At 43.5% G+C, this 16,247-nt stretch overlaps 1 protein-coding gene across 1 annotated transcript in view; it reads right to left on the bottom strand.

The window, feature by feature from the left end:
* LOC149342681 (spatacsin) overlaps positions 1-16,247 on the bottom strand; it is a 51,251-nt gene that overhangs the window by 10,255 nt on the left and 24,749 nt on the right. The window contains exons 21-31 of the mRNA XM_089545147.1: positions 16,114-16,188; positions 14,966-15,117; positions 14,043-14,222; positions 12,104-12,211; positions 10,546-10,914; positions 9,674-9,790; positions 7,000-7,242; positions 3,568-3,684; positions 3,341-3,461; positions 2,272-2,408; positions 1,644-1,854 (exon numbers count right to left, since the gene is read on the bottom strand). Of these exons, the coding sequence (XP_089401273.1) occupies positions 1,644-1,854; positions 2,272-2,408; positions 3,341-3,461; positions 3,568-3,684; positions 7,000-7,242; positions 9,674-9,790; positions 10,546-10,914; positions 12,104-12,211; positions 14,043-14,222; positions 14,966-15,117; positions 16,114-16,188 (1,830 nt within the window). The remainder of the gene's footprint in view (positions 1-1,643; positions 1,855-2,271; positions 2,409-3,340; positions 3,462-3,567; positions 3,685-6,999; positions 7,243-9,673; positions 9,791-10,545; positions 10,915-12,103; positions 12,212-14,042; positions 14,223-14,965; positions 15,118-16,113; positions 16,189-16,247) is intronic.

Below are 16,247 nucleotides of genomic sequence, written 5' to 3'. Positions count from 1 at the left end.
TCTTCAAACTGTTTCGACCACAGGGTACGTAAAAAAAAGAGGGGGGTTGGGGTGGTACATTCGTGCCAATGACTTCTTAAAGGGACCTTAAATGTGGTACATAATCGTACCTCAGTCTTTTCTGCGCATAAGAAAACTTGCATTAGAATTGAAAATTGTTTTAATCAGTATTAGGAGGCAATTGATTGAAGAAAAAGACTAAAAATTGACAATTTTTGAAAATTTATTTTCCCCGCCAAACTGGACCTTATCGAATTGTAGTACCGGGCTTGAAAAAAAAGGTAGCCTAGCAGAGGAAAATAAAAATAAGCTGCACGGTTTGTTTGATAGTTCGGTAATATTCAGCATACAAAAATACAGTATGTAAGTTCACCATTGTCTGTTTGGCAGCACTTGAAAGTGGGACCACGTGTGTTCCATTGTCCCAAAAAGGGTGAAGGATTTCAATATATATAACATTATCATTTCTGCATGCAAGTGATGGGTTGCAGAAACACTTGGTGCACTAAACGATTAACTGCTCAAGCTGCATGGTTATTATTTCACCACAAGGTTGCGATTAAAGCTGTTCTTCTAAACTAAAATAATATGTACCGTACACACCTGAACATGTCAGATCATGTCAACAAGTACCCCAGCAACTGAAACGTCAATAGACTTTGTGGAAAGTAGTACCGTATTTTCTGGTGTATAAGACGCACCCGCCATATATGTAGGGTGTCATTGAAAAAGTTGGTATATTAGACGCACCCATGTATAAGACGCACCCCAATTCACGCAGTTAGGCTAGTGAGCCTTAATAAACATGCTTGCGCGACCATCCTGAAATGCACCGTACCTGCGAGAAGTTCTTAAGGAACGCTAAGTGATCGAAAAAGGCAACACTCACGCCATGCCTGCCCCCGTTTTAGCAAAAAAGAAACAAAAACGAAAGAGCTCTCCTTATGTCCATAACATTTTATTTTTACTTACAACCTTCGAAGTCTTCATCTTCGGATGCGCTATCAAAAAGTTCGCCCATTTCTGGAGGCAACGCGGCTGAAACATTCTCTTTACGCTACGTACACAGATCAAAGAAAGTTGCAAAGGGTGACTAAAAAATAACGCCGGCTTGTCTTGGCTTGACTTGGCAACAGCGAGAAGCGCGATTGTCGCCATCTTTTGACATTTCACATTACATTTGCATGGGGCCTCCGAAGCGGCCATGGTTTGTGATCCCTGAAGTCGTCATCCCCACCGTTTCATGATAAAGTTCACCTAAAGAAGTTGCGCAAGCTGGTCGCGGTATTGAAGTATTAACCGTGTTACAACCCCGTTATTGGTAGTGATATTTTGATAATTTTTCGGTGAAAAAAGCTTTAACATGAACCTGAGTAATTTCTGAACTCTAAAAAAAAAAAACGAAAAATTTGCGTATAAGACGCACCCTTGTATAGGACGCACCAGCAAGATTTTTGAAAAAAAAAAAAAAAAACGCGTCTTATACACCGGAAAAAACGGTAATGGCATTTTTTTAATGTCATAATGTAAAAAGTGAAAGGACACAGCAGCATAGTTTTTCAGCACCTCAATGCAGAATCATGCAAGCAGAGCTCTTCCTTCCAGGGCACTGAGCCGGTGCTATGAAGCAAAAGCCATTTTACCTGTGGTTGCTTTGATTGCAGTCATGGCGTGACGAAACAGAAACGTGGCCACATCCTCATCTGGAATCTTGAAACACGTGATCACTTTCTTTGCAAGAGCAAAGTCACTCCGTGAAAGTTTCCGCTCTCCATCACTGCAGTCCAGAAGCCGTTGCAGGTGACATATGGGGTCAGCCTCCAAGGCCAGCTCCTCGTATGAACACTGCAGATGCTGCACAGGACAACACAGAGGTCTCCTTTTTCACAAAAATGCCTTGCTTCACATTTTGGCACAGTGTACTTTAACTGCACACAACTGAACCAGCATTAGAATGTGCCAAAGAAAAATTACAAAACCACACAGATGTCTATGCCAGAACCGTTCACAGAGGTCACCCCTCATTACAGCACGTGAAGTTGCACATTTTCCACCAACTCTTTCTGCACAATATTAATATTTTTATTTGTCCTTTAAATAAGGTAAAAGTGTACTTGTGACAACATATAAACCCAATGTGATAAGGTTACTAAAAGGTTGCTGTGTAGAAAAAACTGTTACTTCGCGATTATGATGCAACAAAGGCGGAGCCTTCCCCGCAGTGTCGTTAACTGAAGAAGGTGCAGGAAGCTCCGAGTGGACAACTCTCACCAAGGAAAGGTTGAACATGACCAGGACACGCTGACAGAGCTCTTGGGAATGACTCGCAGAGCTGGCAAGTTGCTCCAGGAGTTTTAAGATCCCTTCATCTCTGGACTCCTTGCTGCTGCCGGCATTCTGCCAGGCTGCTGCACATGGCATGCAAAGTATCTCAGATGCCTTTCTTTTCCACTTTATCACAAAGCTAGAAATTTTAACACAGCAGAGAGTGTTTACAGCAAATAGTCATTTCCCAGACTAGGACATATCTTTGATATCTATGCATGACTGCAACCAAGATGATTTTTCTCTAAGTTAGATTATAAGAAAAAAACTGAAAAGTATAACTTTTTTATCATTTAGCCTGCCCAAACTATGCAGCGATAAGTGTAATAACATCAGGCATAACTGTAATAACACAACTGACTGAATTTTCAGCAATGAGTCCATAAAAAAGTACTATAAGAGATTTAAACGTATTTATTATACACTACTTTTGAAATATTACTGACTATGGTGTTCACTTTCTTATTTTCGGCATCAAACTACAAAAAGCTGCATTGCTCAGAGCATTACTGAAGGGCAGTTATGAGCTATCTTATCCTGACAGCCACATCAATTGCTGAACATTAACGTTTATTCACTGCGGTGGATTTCAATAACAAAAAAATAAAGTGTCATAACCAAGCTTCTGCAAAATGTCTATGCTCTGCATTGAACAGCACCAGAAACTATACATGCATAAATACATGTCAACACTAGGCTATGCACCTGCAATGTTAATGATAAAAACAGTAGTGCAATTAAAACGCAGAAATGTCAAAGCCCAGAAAAACAGCAGCAAAAAAAAAAAGATCGAGCCATTGAACTGAACCCTTAGAGCAAAAGAAAAACGCGGCTGTTTCCTAAAGAAACAAACTACCCTGGAGCAAGTTGGCTTAGTCCTTCATGCAAATTAATGTGATTTCATTCATTAATAAATGCAACATTTAGTCACTAATAATCAGAGTTTGTCTATAGCATACTATAGTTCAGAGTGAAAAAAATTTTGGGTCATACAAAACAATAATAAAATGCTTACAAGGAAGTACAACCATTGAAGTCCTTCTCATGGGTGCTGAGAGCACTTTGCCAACTAACTTCATAATCTCAGGGTCCACATTTTCGGTGGTCAGCATTTCCTGGGCTAGGCGTACACATGTCTGAAAGCATAAACAGCACAAAAAGAACATACTTTAGTAAAGCACGGTTTTCTTCATATCGAGCAGCCAGTTCGATGCATCAACAAAAACAAAAGTGTGGGCTTACTAGTAAGATATTCAGATCAGTTGTAGAGCTACCGAAGAGCAATGACAGTTGGAAGGCCTTGCAAAACTGGCCTTGGGATAGGAGGTCATCAATGAGCTCCTTCAAGGACTCTATTTCCTGCAAAAATAAGAAAAAGCAGAGAATTAGGGTGTGAAAGATTGCAAGATTGCTTTTTAAGACGACACAAAAAAATGAATTCATGCACCATTCATTTGGGACAGTGAGGACAAATTGCAGTTGGCCTGGATTGATGAATTACCACCATATTTTGACAATGGGGTATTTTCACAGAAAACTCAGCTTTTGTAAGCTAGAAAAGGCCAAGAAATGAAATACAGGTGTTGCCAGTGCCGACCAGTTTCACACATTTATTTATTTATTTATTTATTCAAGTTACCCCTAAAGGCCCTCCAGAAGAGGGTATTACATGGGGGGGGGGTACAGTCATAAGTAATCGCGATACATTTTAACAAGTAAGTGTAACAAAAAAACGTTAATTAAAACATAAGGCATCACACAAAGAAAAATTTAACACTAACAAAAACAGCAAACATTTACACATTTCCGTCACAGCGAAGAAGCTCTGGGAATTTTTTATTGTCAGTTTCTGTGGCGATGACTGATGGCAAACTATTCCATTCAGTGATAGTACGGGGAATAAATGAATTGGCATAACATGATGAATGACAGTTTACGCGTTTAACTTTGAAAGAATGATCACGGCGTGGTTCGCATTCCAACCACTTATATTCTAAATGACAATACTGTGGAACTAACATCAACATACAAGTACCTTGGGGTGCACCTTCAGTTTGACCCAACATGGCATCACCAATCGACCTCACCCTAGCATCTGCTAACCGCTCACTTGGTTTTCTTAAACGTAACCTCAGATACGCCCTTATACACGTTAAAAAGCTTGCTTATATAACTCTAATACGCCCTAAAATCGAATATGCTGTGGCCATTTGGGACCCTATTCAAGCCTACGTTATCACTAACATTGAATCCTTGCAAAACCGTGCTGTTCGTTTCATATTTTCAGACTACTCACCCTTCACAAGCGTTTCAGCATTAAAAAAACGTGCCGAACTGGAAGATTTGTCATATCGCCGTAAACTTGCTCGCTTAACCCTTTTCCATAAGCTTTATCACCACCCATCCCTTCGCAGTGATTTGTTTCAGTCACCTGATGCTCTCTAACCTGATGCTCTCTAACATAACCGCAGTTGCGCGTCAACACAGTTTTTTTGGTGCAGTTCACAGAGGCCAGGCTACAACTCCACTCACTGCCACATGGTAATCAAAGAAGTCCTTTTGGATTGGACAGCATGAGTTTGAATTCGTTAGTTTGAATCCGGTGGTGGGCAAAAAAGCGAGAACAACAATTGGATGGTGATGTCCTCAATGTCCCTTTAAGAATGTGACTTTTGCATCCAATGCCTTTCACGCATGAGCAAATGCATTTTTTAAGCATGAAATGCTTTTAGCTCCCGTTTTCAGAGCACTGCAGGTCACCTTGGTGCTAGTACGGAGGGAGGACACCGAGGTAAACCTAGACGAAAACTTCTGTCTGCCCTCTGTTGCCTACGTGGTGCACTACCACAGGACGAGCGCATGCCTCAACAACAGTGCATTTCTAGTTCTGTGGCGAAGGAAGCCAGCGCATGTTGCACAATCTGCGTGCCCACGGGAAGCCACAACTCATGTGGAGCTATCGTGCGGACACATGGTGCCATCATTCAGCGCGGCGCAGAACCCGTTGTAAACAGATAGGGCAGCAGAAGTTAGTGGTCCTAGACATTGCACTCTGCCGCCCAAGTGATGCTGCAAATGGTTGTGTTGGGCCGCAGCAACACCTTGCCTTGCAATGAGGTTGTCTTTAGAATGTGCTACACTGGTACTGCAAAGCATTGCATGCTTACATCTACTATAATGTGACTTCAATGAGGTTGTATGCATTTCCTGCTATTTCATTTCGACTGGCGACATTACCCTTAAGACAAACTCTAAAGCTAGGATTTTCGATAGCATTTAGTCCAATAGAGTAGAACGCCCTAAAGTAAACTTGCATATAGTAAATACTTAGGTACAGTGAAATGAAACTGGTCGCACTTCGCCTTCAATAAACAACTGCATATTTTTTTGCTTATAGTAAAGACATTTTTAATAAAGAAACGGCTATAGTGAAGACCGTACGGTAATGGCAACGCACTTCTCATGGAATGATGACATCGTGGCACGTGCACAGTCAAGGGCATCTCCGAAGGCCAACAGTCAGAGCCAAATAGATATAGAAGACAATAAAGCACACTTTTTGAAATGACTTAACCACGAGGCTCGTGAGCTGCCAAGAGAAGCCAACTTTTGGAGGCCTTGAGGCCATAAAACAAGGCGCGCACAAGAAGAAAAAAATAAAGAAAGGCTATTGAAAAAGAGATGGCAGGAAATGAGCTCTGAGGTGTAGGAAAGAGAAAAAAAGGGGCAAATAGGCACAGTGCAAAGCAGTGACGGCAAGAAGCAAAGGCGGCAGCACTGCATGGGGGGTTTTGACACATTTGACTGCATCGCGCGTGGTTTTTAACTATCGCCTCTAAATGACGCTGAGGTCGTGGAAGGTGACAGTAAAGACACTGATGCAACAAAGATTTTTTGCTGATCCAAGCGACTTTACTATTGAGATGTTCAACTGTATTTTAAGCAAAACCATTTCTTTGGCTGAACTTACTTTTCCACGATTAGAACCGTTAGCCTTGAAAGGTGGCTGTTTGTGTGCACCACTGCACTCCAAATTCTCACTGCTAACTAGAACTGACTAACAACTTATTGCCTGAACATTGTATTGTGTTTGTAAAAATTAATGTGAAAATTTCAGTCTGTATTAACTAGCATTTCTCTGCACATAAAAGTTTGGTTTGGTTTATTGGGGTTTAACGTCCCAAAGCGACTGAGGCTATGAGAGACGCCGTAGTGAAGGGCTCCGGAAATTTCGACCACCTGGGGTTCTTTAACGTGCACTGACATCGCACAGCACACGGGCCTCTAGAATTTCGCCTTCAAGAAATTCAGCCGCCGCGGCCGGGATCGAACCCGCGTCTTTCGGGTCAGCAGCCGAGCGCCGTAACCACTGAGCCACCGCGGCGGGGCGCACATAAAAAAAAAAAAAAACTTTTATGTGCCAACACATAAAAGTGTTGGCACATGTCAAAATTTTTCAGTGCAGTAATATCAAAAAAAAGTGAACCAACCACTGCTAAACACACGGAAGTCGACAGCAGATAGTCGACAGTGCAGAGGCCGGTGCCATCACACTGATTTTTGTACACCCCAAAGACTGCGAACAGATGTTCTGCGTGCTTATTCACCCAGCAAACACAGCCACTGACTCCTCTTCCTTTGTCAACACATATTGCCATGAAAGAGCACACTCGCCTGTGGGTCAGTCAGCGTCTCACAGGCCCCAGGGCTTGGTGGCGTAGGCATCACAAGGGCACCGCCATGCCCCACGCCTTCCAGCTGTGCCCTGTCCCCACAGCGAATGCACCAAAGCCACACCTTGGCCTCCCAGTGCTCGGCCTGGGGCGAAGGCCACGCGGGACTTGCCTGCAGCCAGCGCAGGGCTAGGCGGCCCACATAATGCCGCTCAGCATCCGTTTCCAGCAGCTCCGTTTTGCTCTGCGCACGGATTGCACGCCAGGAAAAACACAAACAGTGAGCCTCCTTAAGACACACTAAAATGATGCCACACCGTGTTGAATCCTGCATGAATTTCAGTTTATTTATCACTTGTAGTAGATTCACACACCTGTAAGACCATCTGCAAAAGCTTACTTCCACAACCCCTCAAACCTGCAAGAACGCTTGATGCATATACTGCACTATAATTAGTCCCATTATTTTTTGATGGTTTGTAATCACTTTGTGCATGTGGTTCATCACTACAAAGTGCAGCCTTTGTCAAAAATATGTGGCCCACTGAATTTGTTTCTAGGTCATGCAGTGTGGCTCACTTTTCAATGTTAGCATTGCAAAGGTCTCGTGCCATAAGCTCCCCATTACAAAGCTTAGAAGCAACACCCTTGGGTGGTATACTTCTGACAAAGGCACACTGGTTGACAACCTATGCACGTCTCCAAACACACTGCTCGTGCACACCGTTCCAAAAGTTATGCGGTTTAGTTCTTGTCGTCCTCTTCCAAACCAGGGGTAAAGCTTGAGGGCCTCTTAACAAAGAAAAGGTTTCTTTCCTTCTAAGTTTGTTTTTATTATGTGGCAGTCAAAGTTCACTGTCCCTTTTCACAAAAGGGTAACCAAAGACATAAGCAAGAATGGCAAGGCACAAAGGAATTATTTGGTCTTAATTTAAGGGGGGACACTGGTCTTGAAAAGAAAATTTTATTAATTTAGTCATAGTTATGAAATTTTCAGGGCACATGTATTTTTGTGCGCTGATTCTAGATATGTCATTTAATTTCATGTAAAGCAATTCCTTGAGCACTTATGCACTTTTTATGCAAGTATTTTGCGGAGAGTTTTGAAGAAAATTTGCTGCAGGAAACTCGCTGAAATGTATGCCATTAGGTTCTCTTGACACCAAAGAATACAATAAGGGTAAAATTATCATCCTGGCTATCATAGAACTTTAGTAATAGGGTACTGAAGCTGCCACTTCACACACAGAAATACACATTTTCCTTCTCATTTCTGAAGCGACACCTTCAAAACTCTATAACTTAAGTTCTATGATAGGCAGGAAGACAATTTCACCCTTATTGTATTCCTTGGTGTCAAGAGAACCCAGTGGCATACATTTCAGCGAGTTTCCCGCAGCAAATTTTCTTCAAAACTCTCCGCAAAATACTAGCATAAAAATTGCATAAGTGCTCAGGGAATTGTTTTACATGAAATTAAATAACATATTTAGAATCAGCACACAAAAATACATATGCCCTGAAGATTTCGTAACTGTGACTTCATTAATAAAAATTTTTTTTCAAGACCAGTGTCCCCCCTTAACCAGATGGTAAAAATGGGAAAACTACTTAGTTCTTCCTGAAAAAGGCTGAAATGTATATATGGGCAGCAGGCTGCACAACCAAGCCCTGCGAACAGTGTGCTTGAGGTTCCTATTCTACACAAACAATGATTTCCCGCGTTTGATATTATCTACTCTCAATCTCGGCGGTATCAGCCCAAGAAACCCCAAATGTGGCCCAAGAATGGAAATCTTGTATAGTTTTGAACTACTTCTGTGCCACTACTGCCACACACAAAGAATTTGGGCAAAAGAAATCTGGCATCGGCAAGGTCAGGCCAAACAGCATTTTTGTTCCAGGGCTAAAAGTTTGCCCATTAGGCTGTGAACTTCACAAAGATGAGCTACTAGCATAAGCACAGCACATAACACATTCTGAACAATAAAAACTATGACCAACACTACACAGGCAAGTATTATGAGACACATTAGTGCAACAGATGAATGTATCACAACCGCCTCCCTGTATATGCAAAGGAACCATTGAAAAAGGAAGGCACCCACTAAAAATATTAGACAAGGGTAAAGGTTCTGGGGCTAAGGAGCTGGCAGGTACGATTCCAAAATCCTCCTGTAATGCAAGGCCACTGACACAGCCAGCCTATGCAGAGGACAAAGTGAGAAGAGGATTACAGGGTCATCACTGGATTCAGCAAAAGGCAGTAGAAAAACAGTGACAGCAATGGCTAGATCGAAGTCAATGATCAGTGAGACATGTGAATAATCTTGAGCAAATTCATTAACAAATGACTTCACTGAGCAAAGTTCTAATCACCATTAGGTTATGGCAGTCTACAGAATGTCTATGAGTCATGGAACTCCAAGCAAAAGCTGCTTATGGTCCTCAGCTTTGGCAAGCTTAGGCATTGAAAGCAAAACAGACAGTGCAACACATGAGAACACACCTAACCTCATTACTAGTTGAAAAAAAAAAGCTTACCCTTTTGCAACCTGCCTGCAAAAACTAAATCTTGAGGAGTTTATATTCATAGACGAATGGTCATGGCATGATGATGTTGCAACTGACGCAAAACAAAACAGGTACTGAGAAAAAAGCTGTAGCTCACTTACCTTGAGAAAAGAGAAGGCCATAGTTGGATCTACATCATTTTCTTTTAGTACCCTGTCGCAATCTTCCCAGAAGGCAAAGTCTGTGGCCCCAAGAAGACTATCGAAACGTAGCTCCAACTGAAAGAAAGAGTAATGTTTCCTCTAAAACATTATCTTAAACAAAAAAAAACCTCACTTTATGCTATAAATTACTAAGACTACATTCATTGCACAGCTGAATACAATTTGAGCCGTATTTAGTCGTTTCAAAGTTTTTCCATGACTGGCTTGCAAATAGCGACACTCAAGTTGTCACATTTGGAACTACTTAAGCCCAAAAAATTTGTTTCACAATCTAAACATAACAGAAGTTTTCCAGCTGAACAAAGCTTTGTTTATACAGAAGGCTTCAGAATGACGGCCTGTGGGCAAGTTGGTATCTATATGTTGTATTTTTCTTTCTTGTGTTGTCGTCATTGTGCCGCAGTATTTTCAATTAAGAAGGCTGTACACTTGAACGATACTGGTATTTCAAATACATGAGGTAAAGAATATGATACTGGTATTTCAAATACATAAGGTAAAGAATGTAGTAACAAGTATAGCCCCACTGTACACACTGAGGTTACCCAGACACCCATGACACATGCGTACATACATGTCAACCGTCCGAGTTGCACGATATGATGCTAGAAAAATTAATGTGGAAGAAAGCATAGCTGGTGCATTTAGGCTAACGATGTGAATGCACTGAAGCATACTAACGACATCCATACATGGTTTTTCAGTGCCACTGAAAAACTGTGCTCTGCAGCCATACTCATGGGAGTTTTTCTGCCGTGAGCATACAGCCTGAGCCCCACAAGGCAATGAGCAAAATTTTAATTTCCCACCTGATTGACAGCCACATCGGCCAAAGGGAGCTGCGCAGCCTGTGCAAGCTGGAGGGCACTGGCAAAGTTTCCGGCTTCGTTGAGCTGTGCAACCAAGGCAGCCACGGCACAGGAACGCTCTGCAGGTGCCGCTGCCCACAGGAGGGCCCAGTCAAAGTCGACGTACAGTGACGGACTGAGAGAGGCCAGCAAGGGTGCCAGGGTCGGCAGCTCGCTGGCATTGTACAAAAAGGCACAGTGGCAAAGGAGGGCCTCTATATCCTTGTGTGAGCGGCACAGCTTGAACGAGGAGGTAAGCAGCTTGCGTGTTGTCTCCTTCAGCCATGTCCGAGACCCGAGGCCTGAGCCTGATGTGGAACCTTCATCAAGCTGCAACAACAGGTGAAAAAGTATTCCGTGGCATGGCTACTTTGGAAACCAAAGCATGCATATATGATCGCGGAAGATGCGAGAAATCTGACAAAAAACCGTGTGTAGCTTCCATCATTAACTGTGCACCAATAAATGGCACACTAGATGTTGACATGAACTAATGCCTCTGTTTTAATAAACAGGATGTCTGAATTCAGTGAATTCAAAGTCCATTGTAGTTTCCATCACAGCTGAAGCAAAAGTGCTATCATGATCCTGTGCTCAGAAACACACAGGGACAAAACCGAACCATGGCAGGCAACACTCTCAAAAACAAATTAGTATAACATGCGCTAGCACATGTGAAATGGTATCAATTTCGTTACATAAAAGTAATGCAGGCTAACAAACAATGAGGCAAAGCTCCTCAGAATGGCTAGGGTGATGAAATTAAGGGCATATGACACACATGCCAGGGATACAAGCAAGTATTCATCTGTCCTGAGGCTTGCACGACACTGAAGCTGGACAGGGCATCTTTGCAGATTCCTGACAGGCTACACACCTCCAGTGAAGAGCTAAGATTCATCAGGTATCCCCAGTTCCCAAAGCCAAAGACTAAAAAACAAGTTGCAGCACTCCTGCCCTCTCTTGGTAGCCACTACAACTACATAACCGCTGGCAACGGTGCACCATTGCACAAGAATGTTGTATATCACTCTACAGGAAGCAAAACTGGCACATATCAGCAATGAGGAGATGCACCCTACAGCTTCTTGTAACCTGAGCATGTAAAAAAAAAAAAAAACAGATCCTGCAGCTGTGAGTGAAATGTGAATGAATTACGTGAAACTAGGATTCTACAAACATGCATCAAAATAGTTTACTAGTTCAGAACCCCAAGTTTCACTAATTAGCAGCTGCGATAAAGAAAGCATGCATACACCCTCAGTCACTCAGTGAATGTGACACGCGAAGCTTTCAACACTAGGGCTAAAATCTGCTATGCAGTAGTGTACACTGGTGCATGCTAAAGTCACCAGTTGTAGCAATCATTTCCGTGCAAAATTATTGCACACAAATTTATAAATGAAATCACAAAATCCCACAAGAGTAAAGGAGGCCACTAAATAAGGACACAGTAAAAAAAAAAAAAATAGAACACAATTCTTTAAGATGAACAATATAAGTTTATGATTCAACAAACCTTTCTGACCAAACACTTGAGTTTTTTAAGTGATGAGGCCGCCTGCCCTTGGTCACGTTCAAGAAAAAAGAAGACAAAAAATTCCACCAGGGTGACCAGCAGGCTCTCCTGCAAGCAAGAGTGGCAAGAATGTTCAAATTACAGTTTTCAGTAGTACAAATACAAGGAAGAATATGAGCATTGAGGCCATGAATGTCACCAGGCTTAATAAGGTGTTGGCATTTAATCAGCCCTGGTGCCAAATGTGCATCAAAGGACACTCGCGTTACTAAATCACCGATGTAAAGCTAGTGCTTACTGCTGTGGCTCCCCCAAAGCACCTCTGCAGATTCACCCCGCTTTGAATCTAACCCCCTTGTCCGTGCGCCGTGAGGTGGATTCCCTGAAGTTCTTGCACTGCATCGTCAATTCACTTTAAGGAGCCATCACAGCCTTAATGTTAAGCCATACTTTGCCCATACTATACTCCGTTTCATACATAGCTGTCAACGCTGTCAAAGGTACGGAAGTAGTCCGCTGCAAAAAACAAGCAAAATGTATCCGTCCGCCTCGCGTCGTGGCTGAGTGGTACGAAGTGCGCGCCTGTGCGTTCATTTTACAAAGGGCCTAGGTTCGACTCCCGGCTCGGCTGGTTTCTTTTTTATTATTTTTTATTTTTCTTAAAATATTCATTAGGTAGAAACTCGAAACTATCAAACTCTAATACCCACTTTGAAAAACACTGCGCTGTTTACTTGTCTCGAAGGGAAAAGGCAGTGTAGTGTACGGCATACATACGATGTAACTTGAGTCGGATGGCGTTGACTGCAAAGCTGTCATATTTAACACTGCGAGAGCTAGATATGGTCACCTTGCTAGGTCGTTTTTGCGGTGATCTTATTCCAGTAGCGAGACCTTCCTTCTTGAACCTCGCAGCTGTCCGAGGGCTCACCCCGGTCATCTTGCCAACAGTTTCGAGAACTTCACGCACATTCTTCTCCGGGAAGCGCTTCCTTCCGCTAGAGTAAACGTTGACAGTAACCTGGAGTCTTTTGAAATTTTCGGAGACTTCAGCTTGGAGAACAGGCGAGCAGGAGATGTTTTTGAAGCCGCAGTGGGCGAAGGAAACAAGCGAGTAGGAGACAGCGGTGCCATTTTCGCAGACTCGGAAACCGAAAGACGAAAGCAGACGACATCGCCGGCCGGCCTAGCTGCGAAAACCTGATACAGGAGGAACTGAAAAAAGCCAGAAAACTAAGGCACTCTGTTTTTAAGAACATAAAAGAAAAGGCAATCTTTTTGCAAAATAAAACACCATTATCATTATACTGCAATGTCAACCAATATTTACGTTAATTTTGTGTTCATTACGATTTTTACTTTTGACGCACTACATTACGATGTGGACGAGGAGCGCGAACAGGCACCGCAGCCTTGGCTGCGTTGACAGCTATGTATGAAACGGAGTATAATAATTTCAAACACAGCTTTTTTCCTCGCACTACTGAACATTGGAACTTAATTCCTGGCATAATGCGGTCTCTTCCATTAAACTCATTTTTAACAGCTATCAGTGCCACATGATGTTTTCATTATGTTGTGTTCATTTATTAGTTACTGCCTACACATTGTTCGCGCTACGTATTCAACCATGTTAGATGTAATCTTTTTGTGTGTGTATTGTACATTGCCATTTTTCCAAATTGTTAACCCCACTCCTGCAATAGCCCCAATAGGGGCTGCGGCATGTAAAAATAAATAAATAAATAAAAGCTATTCCATGCAACAATAAGACCCTCAGTGGGCCTTTTATGCTAAAATGAATGGAGGGATAAAAAAAATGATGCCAGAAGACATGCAGTGCAGCGCAAGTGAGATACAGATAGCACAGTTAATTCTGCCCATCAGCAGAGTGCCGCACTCATTGAGCTCCAAATTCATAATGATGATTTGTGCATACGGGCGTGAAAAGCTGCAGTCCCAGGTGCAGAGTGCGAAGGCGGCCTCTGCGCACTGCATCCTCCAAGGTCTCCTGCAGCTCGACTAATGTGAACTCCAGCGTGCCTTCCCTCAACTCCGCATTGTAGGTGTCCAAGCACAGCTGCAACCACAGTGCCAAGCAGCTGCCCATGGGGGCATCCTGCAAGGGAAAAGTAATGGTAGCAATGAGACAGCACATCCACACACATGCAGCTGAAAAATGTGCCTCCCAGAAATGTGCGACTATGTTGAGCCCAGGATGACAAATTGAAAAAAATGGCTGAGGCTTAGCTTAGGTTAAGCCTAGTCAGATACAAAGCATATTGTCGCCGAGCTGCATATCGAGCACGCCGCTTGGCTAGACGTTCTTCACGCTCTTCATCAGTCTCTGTAGCACGCCGCAACTTTTGCTTCTCATTCCAACGAGCAGCCCTGCCTCCAGGAGGCACCTCTATCCCGTGTACGCCTAGCAGAGGCAGGCGCACCCCCTTGTATACCGCCGCTCCAGCATCACGTGTTCACTACAGCGCACCTAGCGGCAGAAGCAGGAAACACATTGGTCACGACGCCTCGCGCGACGGCGCGAGCTGGGGCCTCGTTTCTCCTATGTCGTTATGTCACGCATCACGTGGTCCTACTTGGTCGCGACGCCTCGCGCGACGGCGCGAGCTGGGCCCCTGTTTTTCATCTGCTGTAACGTCACGCACCACGTGGTCATCCTTGGTCACGACGCCTCGTGCGACGGCGCGAGTTGGGCCCCCGTTTTTCATCTGCTGTGACGTCACGGATCACGTGGTATGACATGGAGGTCACGAAAGGTCAATGGTAACGACACCGCCGCGCTCGAGGAGCTGGGTTGGGCTATTTTAGTATGCTTCGCATAAAAATGTGCGCAGTACTCACAGGGCAACAGCCGGCAAGCAAGCAGGGCGTCTGGTGCCGCACCACAGCAGCAGCACGCAAGAATCGTTCCCATGCCAGCACTGCCGTGCCTGAACCATTGCCTCCGCTGCACTGCAGGACAAGTTCCATGAGCTCCAAAGAGTACTGTGGTTCTGCAAAAAGATAACGCATGTTTGAGGGCATGGGGCTATCAGCACCAGGGTGGTAACAGTCAGCAATGCTTGCATTCCTCCCCCTCTAGATAAGGTTAACAGGTCTGTACAGAAGTGGGCATGAGGCACTGAAAGTGCAAATGAAAAGTTAGCTCAGAACCTTAAAGAGTCTGGCTGCCAGGCATAAAATAATTACACACATAGCACTCTCCTAGGGCTATTCTAGTTCAAACATTAGGTTCGGGGTCATCCTTACATGCAGATATGCAAATAAGAGAGTAATTATTCATTGGCATCCACCCAAGCACAGCCATGCGGCTACAAAGGAAAGCTATGAATTTTCTTTAACTACGAAGTTTCTGAGAAAGCTGTATAGCTTTCCTTTGTAGCCGTATGGCTGCGCTTGGGTGGATGCCAATGAGTAATTACTCCCTTATTACAAATTTACTCCACCTTGGGGGATTCCCCTAAACATTTGACCAACACTGTTCCCACTTCGAGTTATTGATCAATTCGCTCTCGCCCTACCATAAGCTAGCCGTCCCGGTTAGGTTGGTTGGTTTATGGGGTTTAACGTCCCAAAGCGGTTAGCTCAGTTGGTAGAGCGACTGCTCCGGTGAAGCGGTGGTCCCGGGTTCGAACCCCGGACCAGGACGAATTTTTCTTTAACTATGAAGTTTCTGAGAAAGCTGTATAGCTTTACTATGTAGCCGTATGGCTGCGCTTGGGTGGATGCCAATGAGTAATTACTCCCTTATTACAAATTTGCTCCACCTTGGGGGATTCCCCTAAACATTTGACTAGATATGCAAATACGCTCTGAACTCGGAAGGCACCGCAATGCAAGAACGCATGTAATTACAGCTTGTAATAAATTTGTAACAACTGCACTTAGTCTCAAAGGAAGAATAAAGATGCAAAATGGTGCATGCTAAAATGAAACTGTAATGAATTTTCTGGCGTTAAAATGCTGCATTTCAACAAGAGGCTGCATACCAGTTCCAGCCACAACCGTGGCATCGATGCTTTCGCTGCTGCAGACAGACAGTGCGTCATGGTCAGCCGTGCTCTCTGCAAGAACAAAAAGCAAGTGACGCAGAGAAAAGAAATCAACTTACACTATAGACAAT

The sequence above is a fragment of the Amblyomma mixtum genome, chromosome 5 (genome assembly GCF_055824585.1).
Source record: "Amblyomma mixtum isolate Tamu chromosome 5, ASM5582458v1, whole genome shotgun sequence".
Taxonomy (NCBI): Eukaryota; Metazoa; Arthropoda; class Arachnida; order Ixodida; family Ixodidae; genus Amblyomma; species Amblyomma mixtum.
Note: the sequence above shows the minus strand (reverse complement) of the source record. Positions and strands in the feature narration are given on the sequence as shown.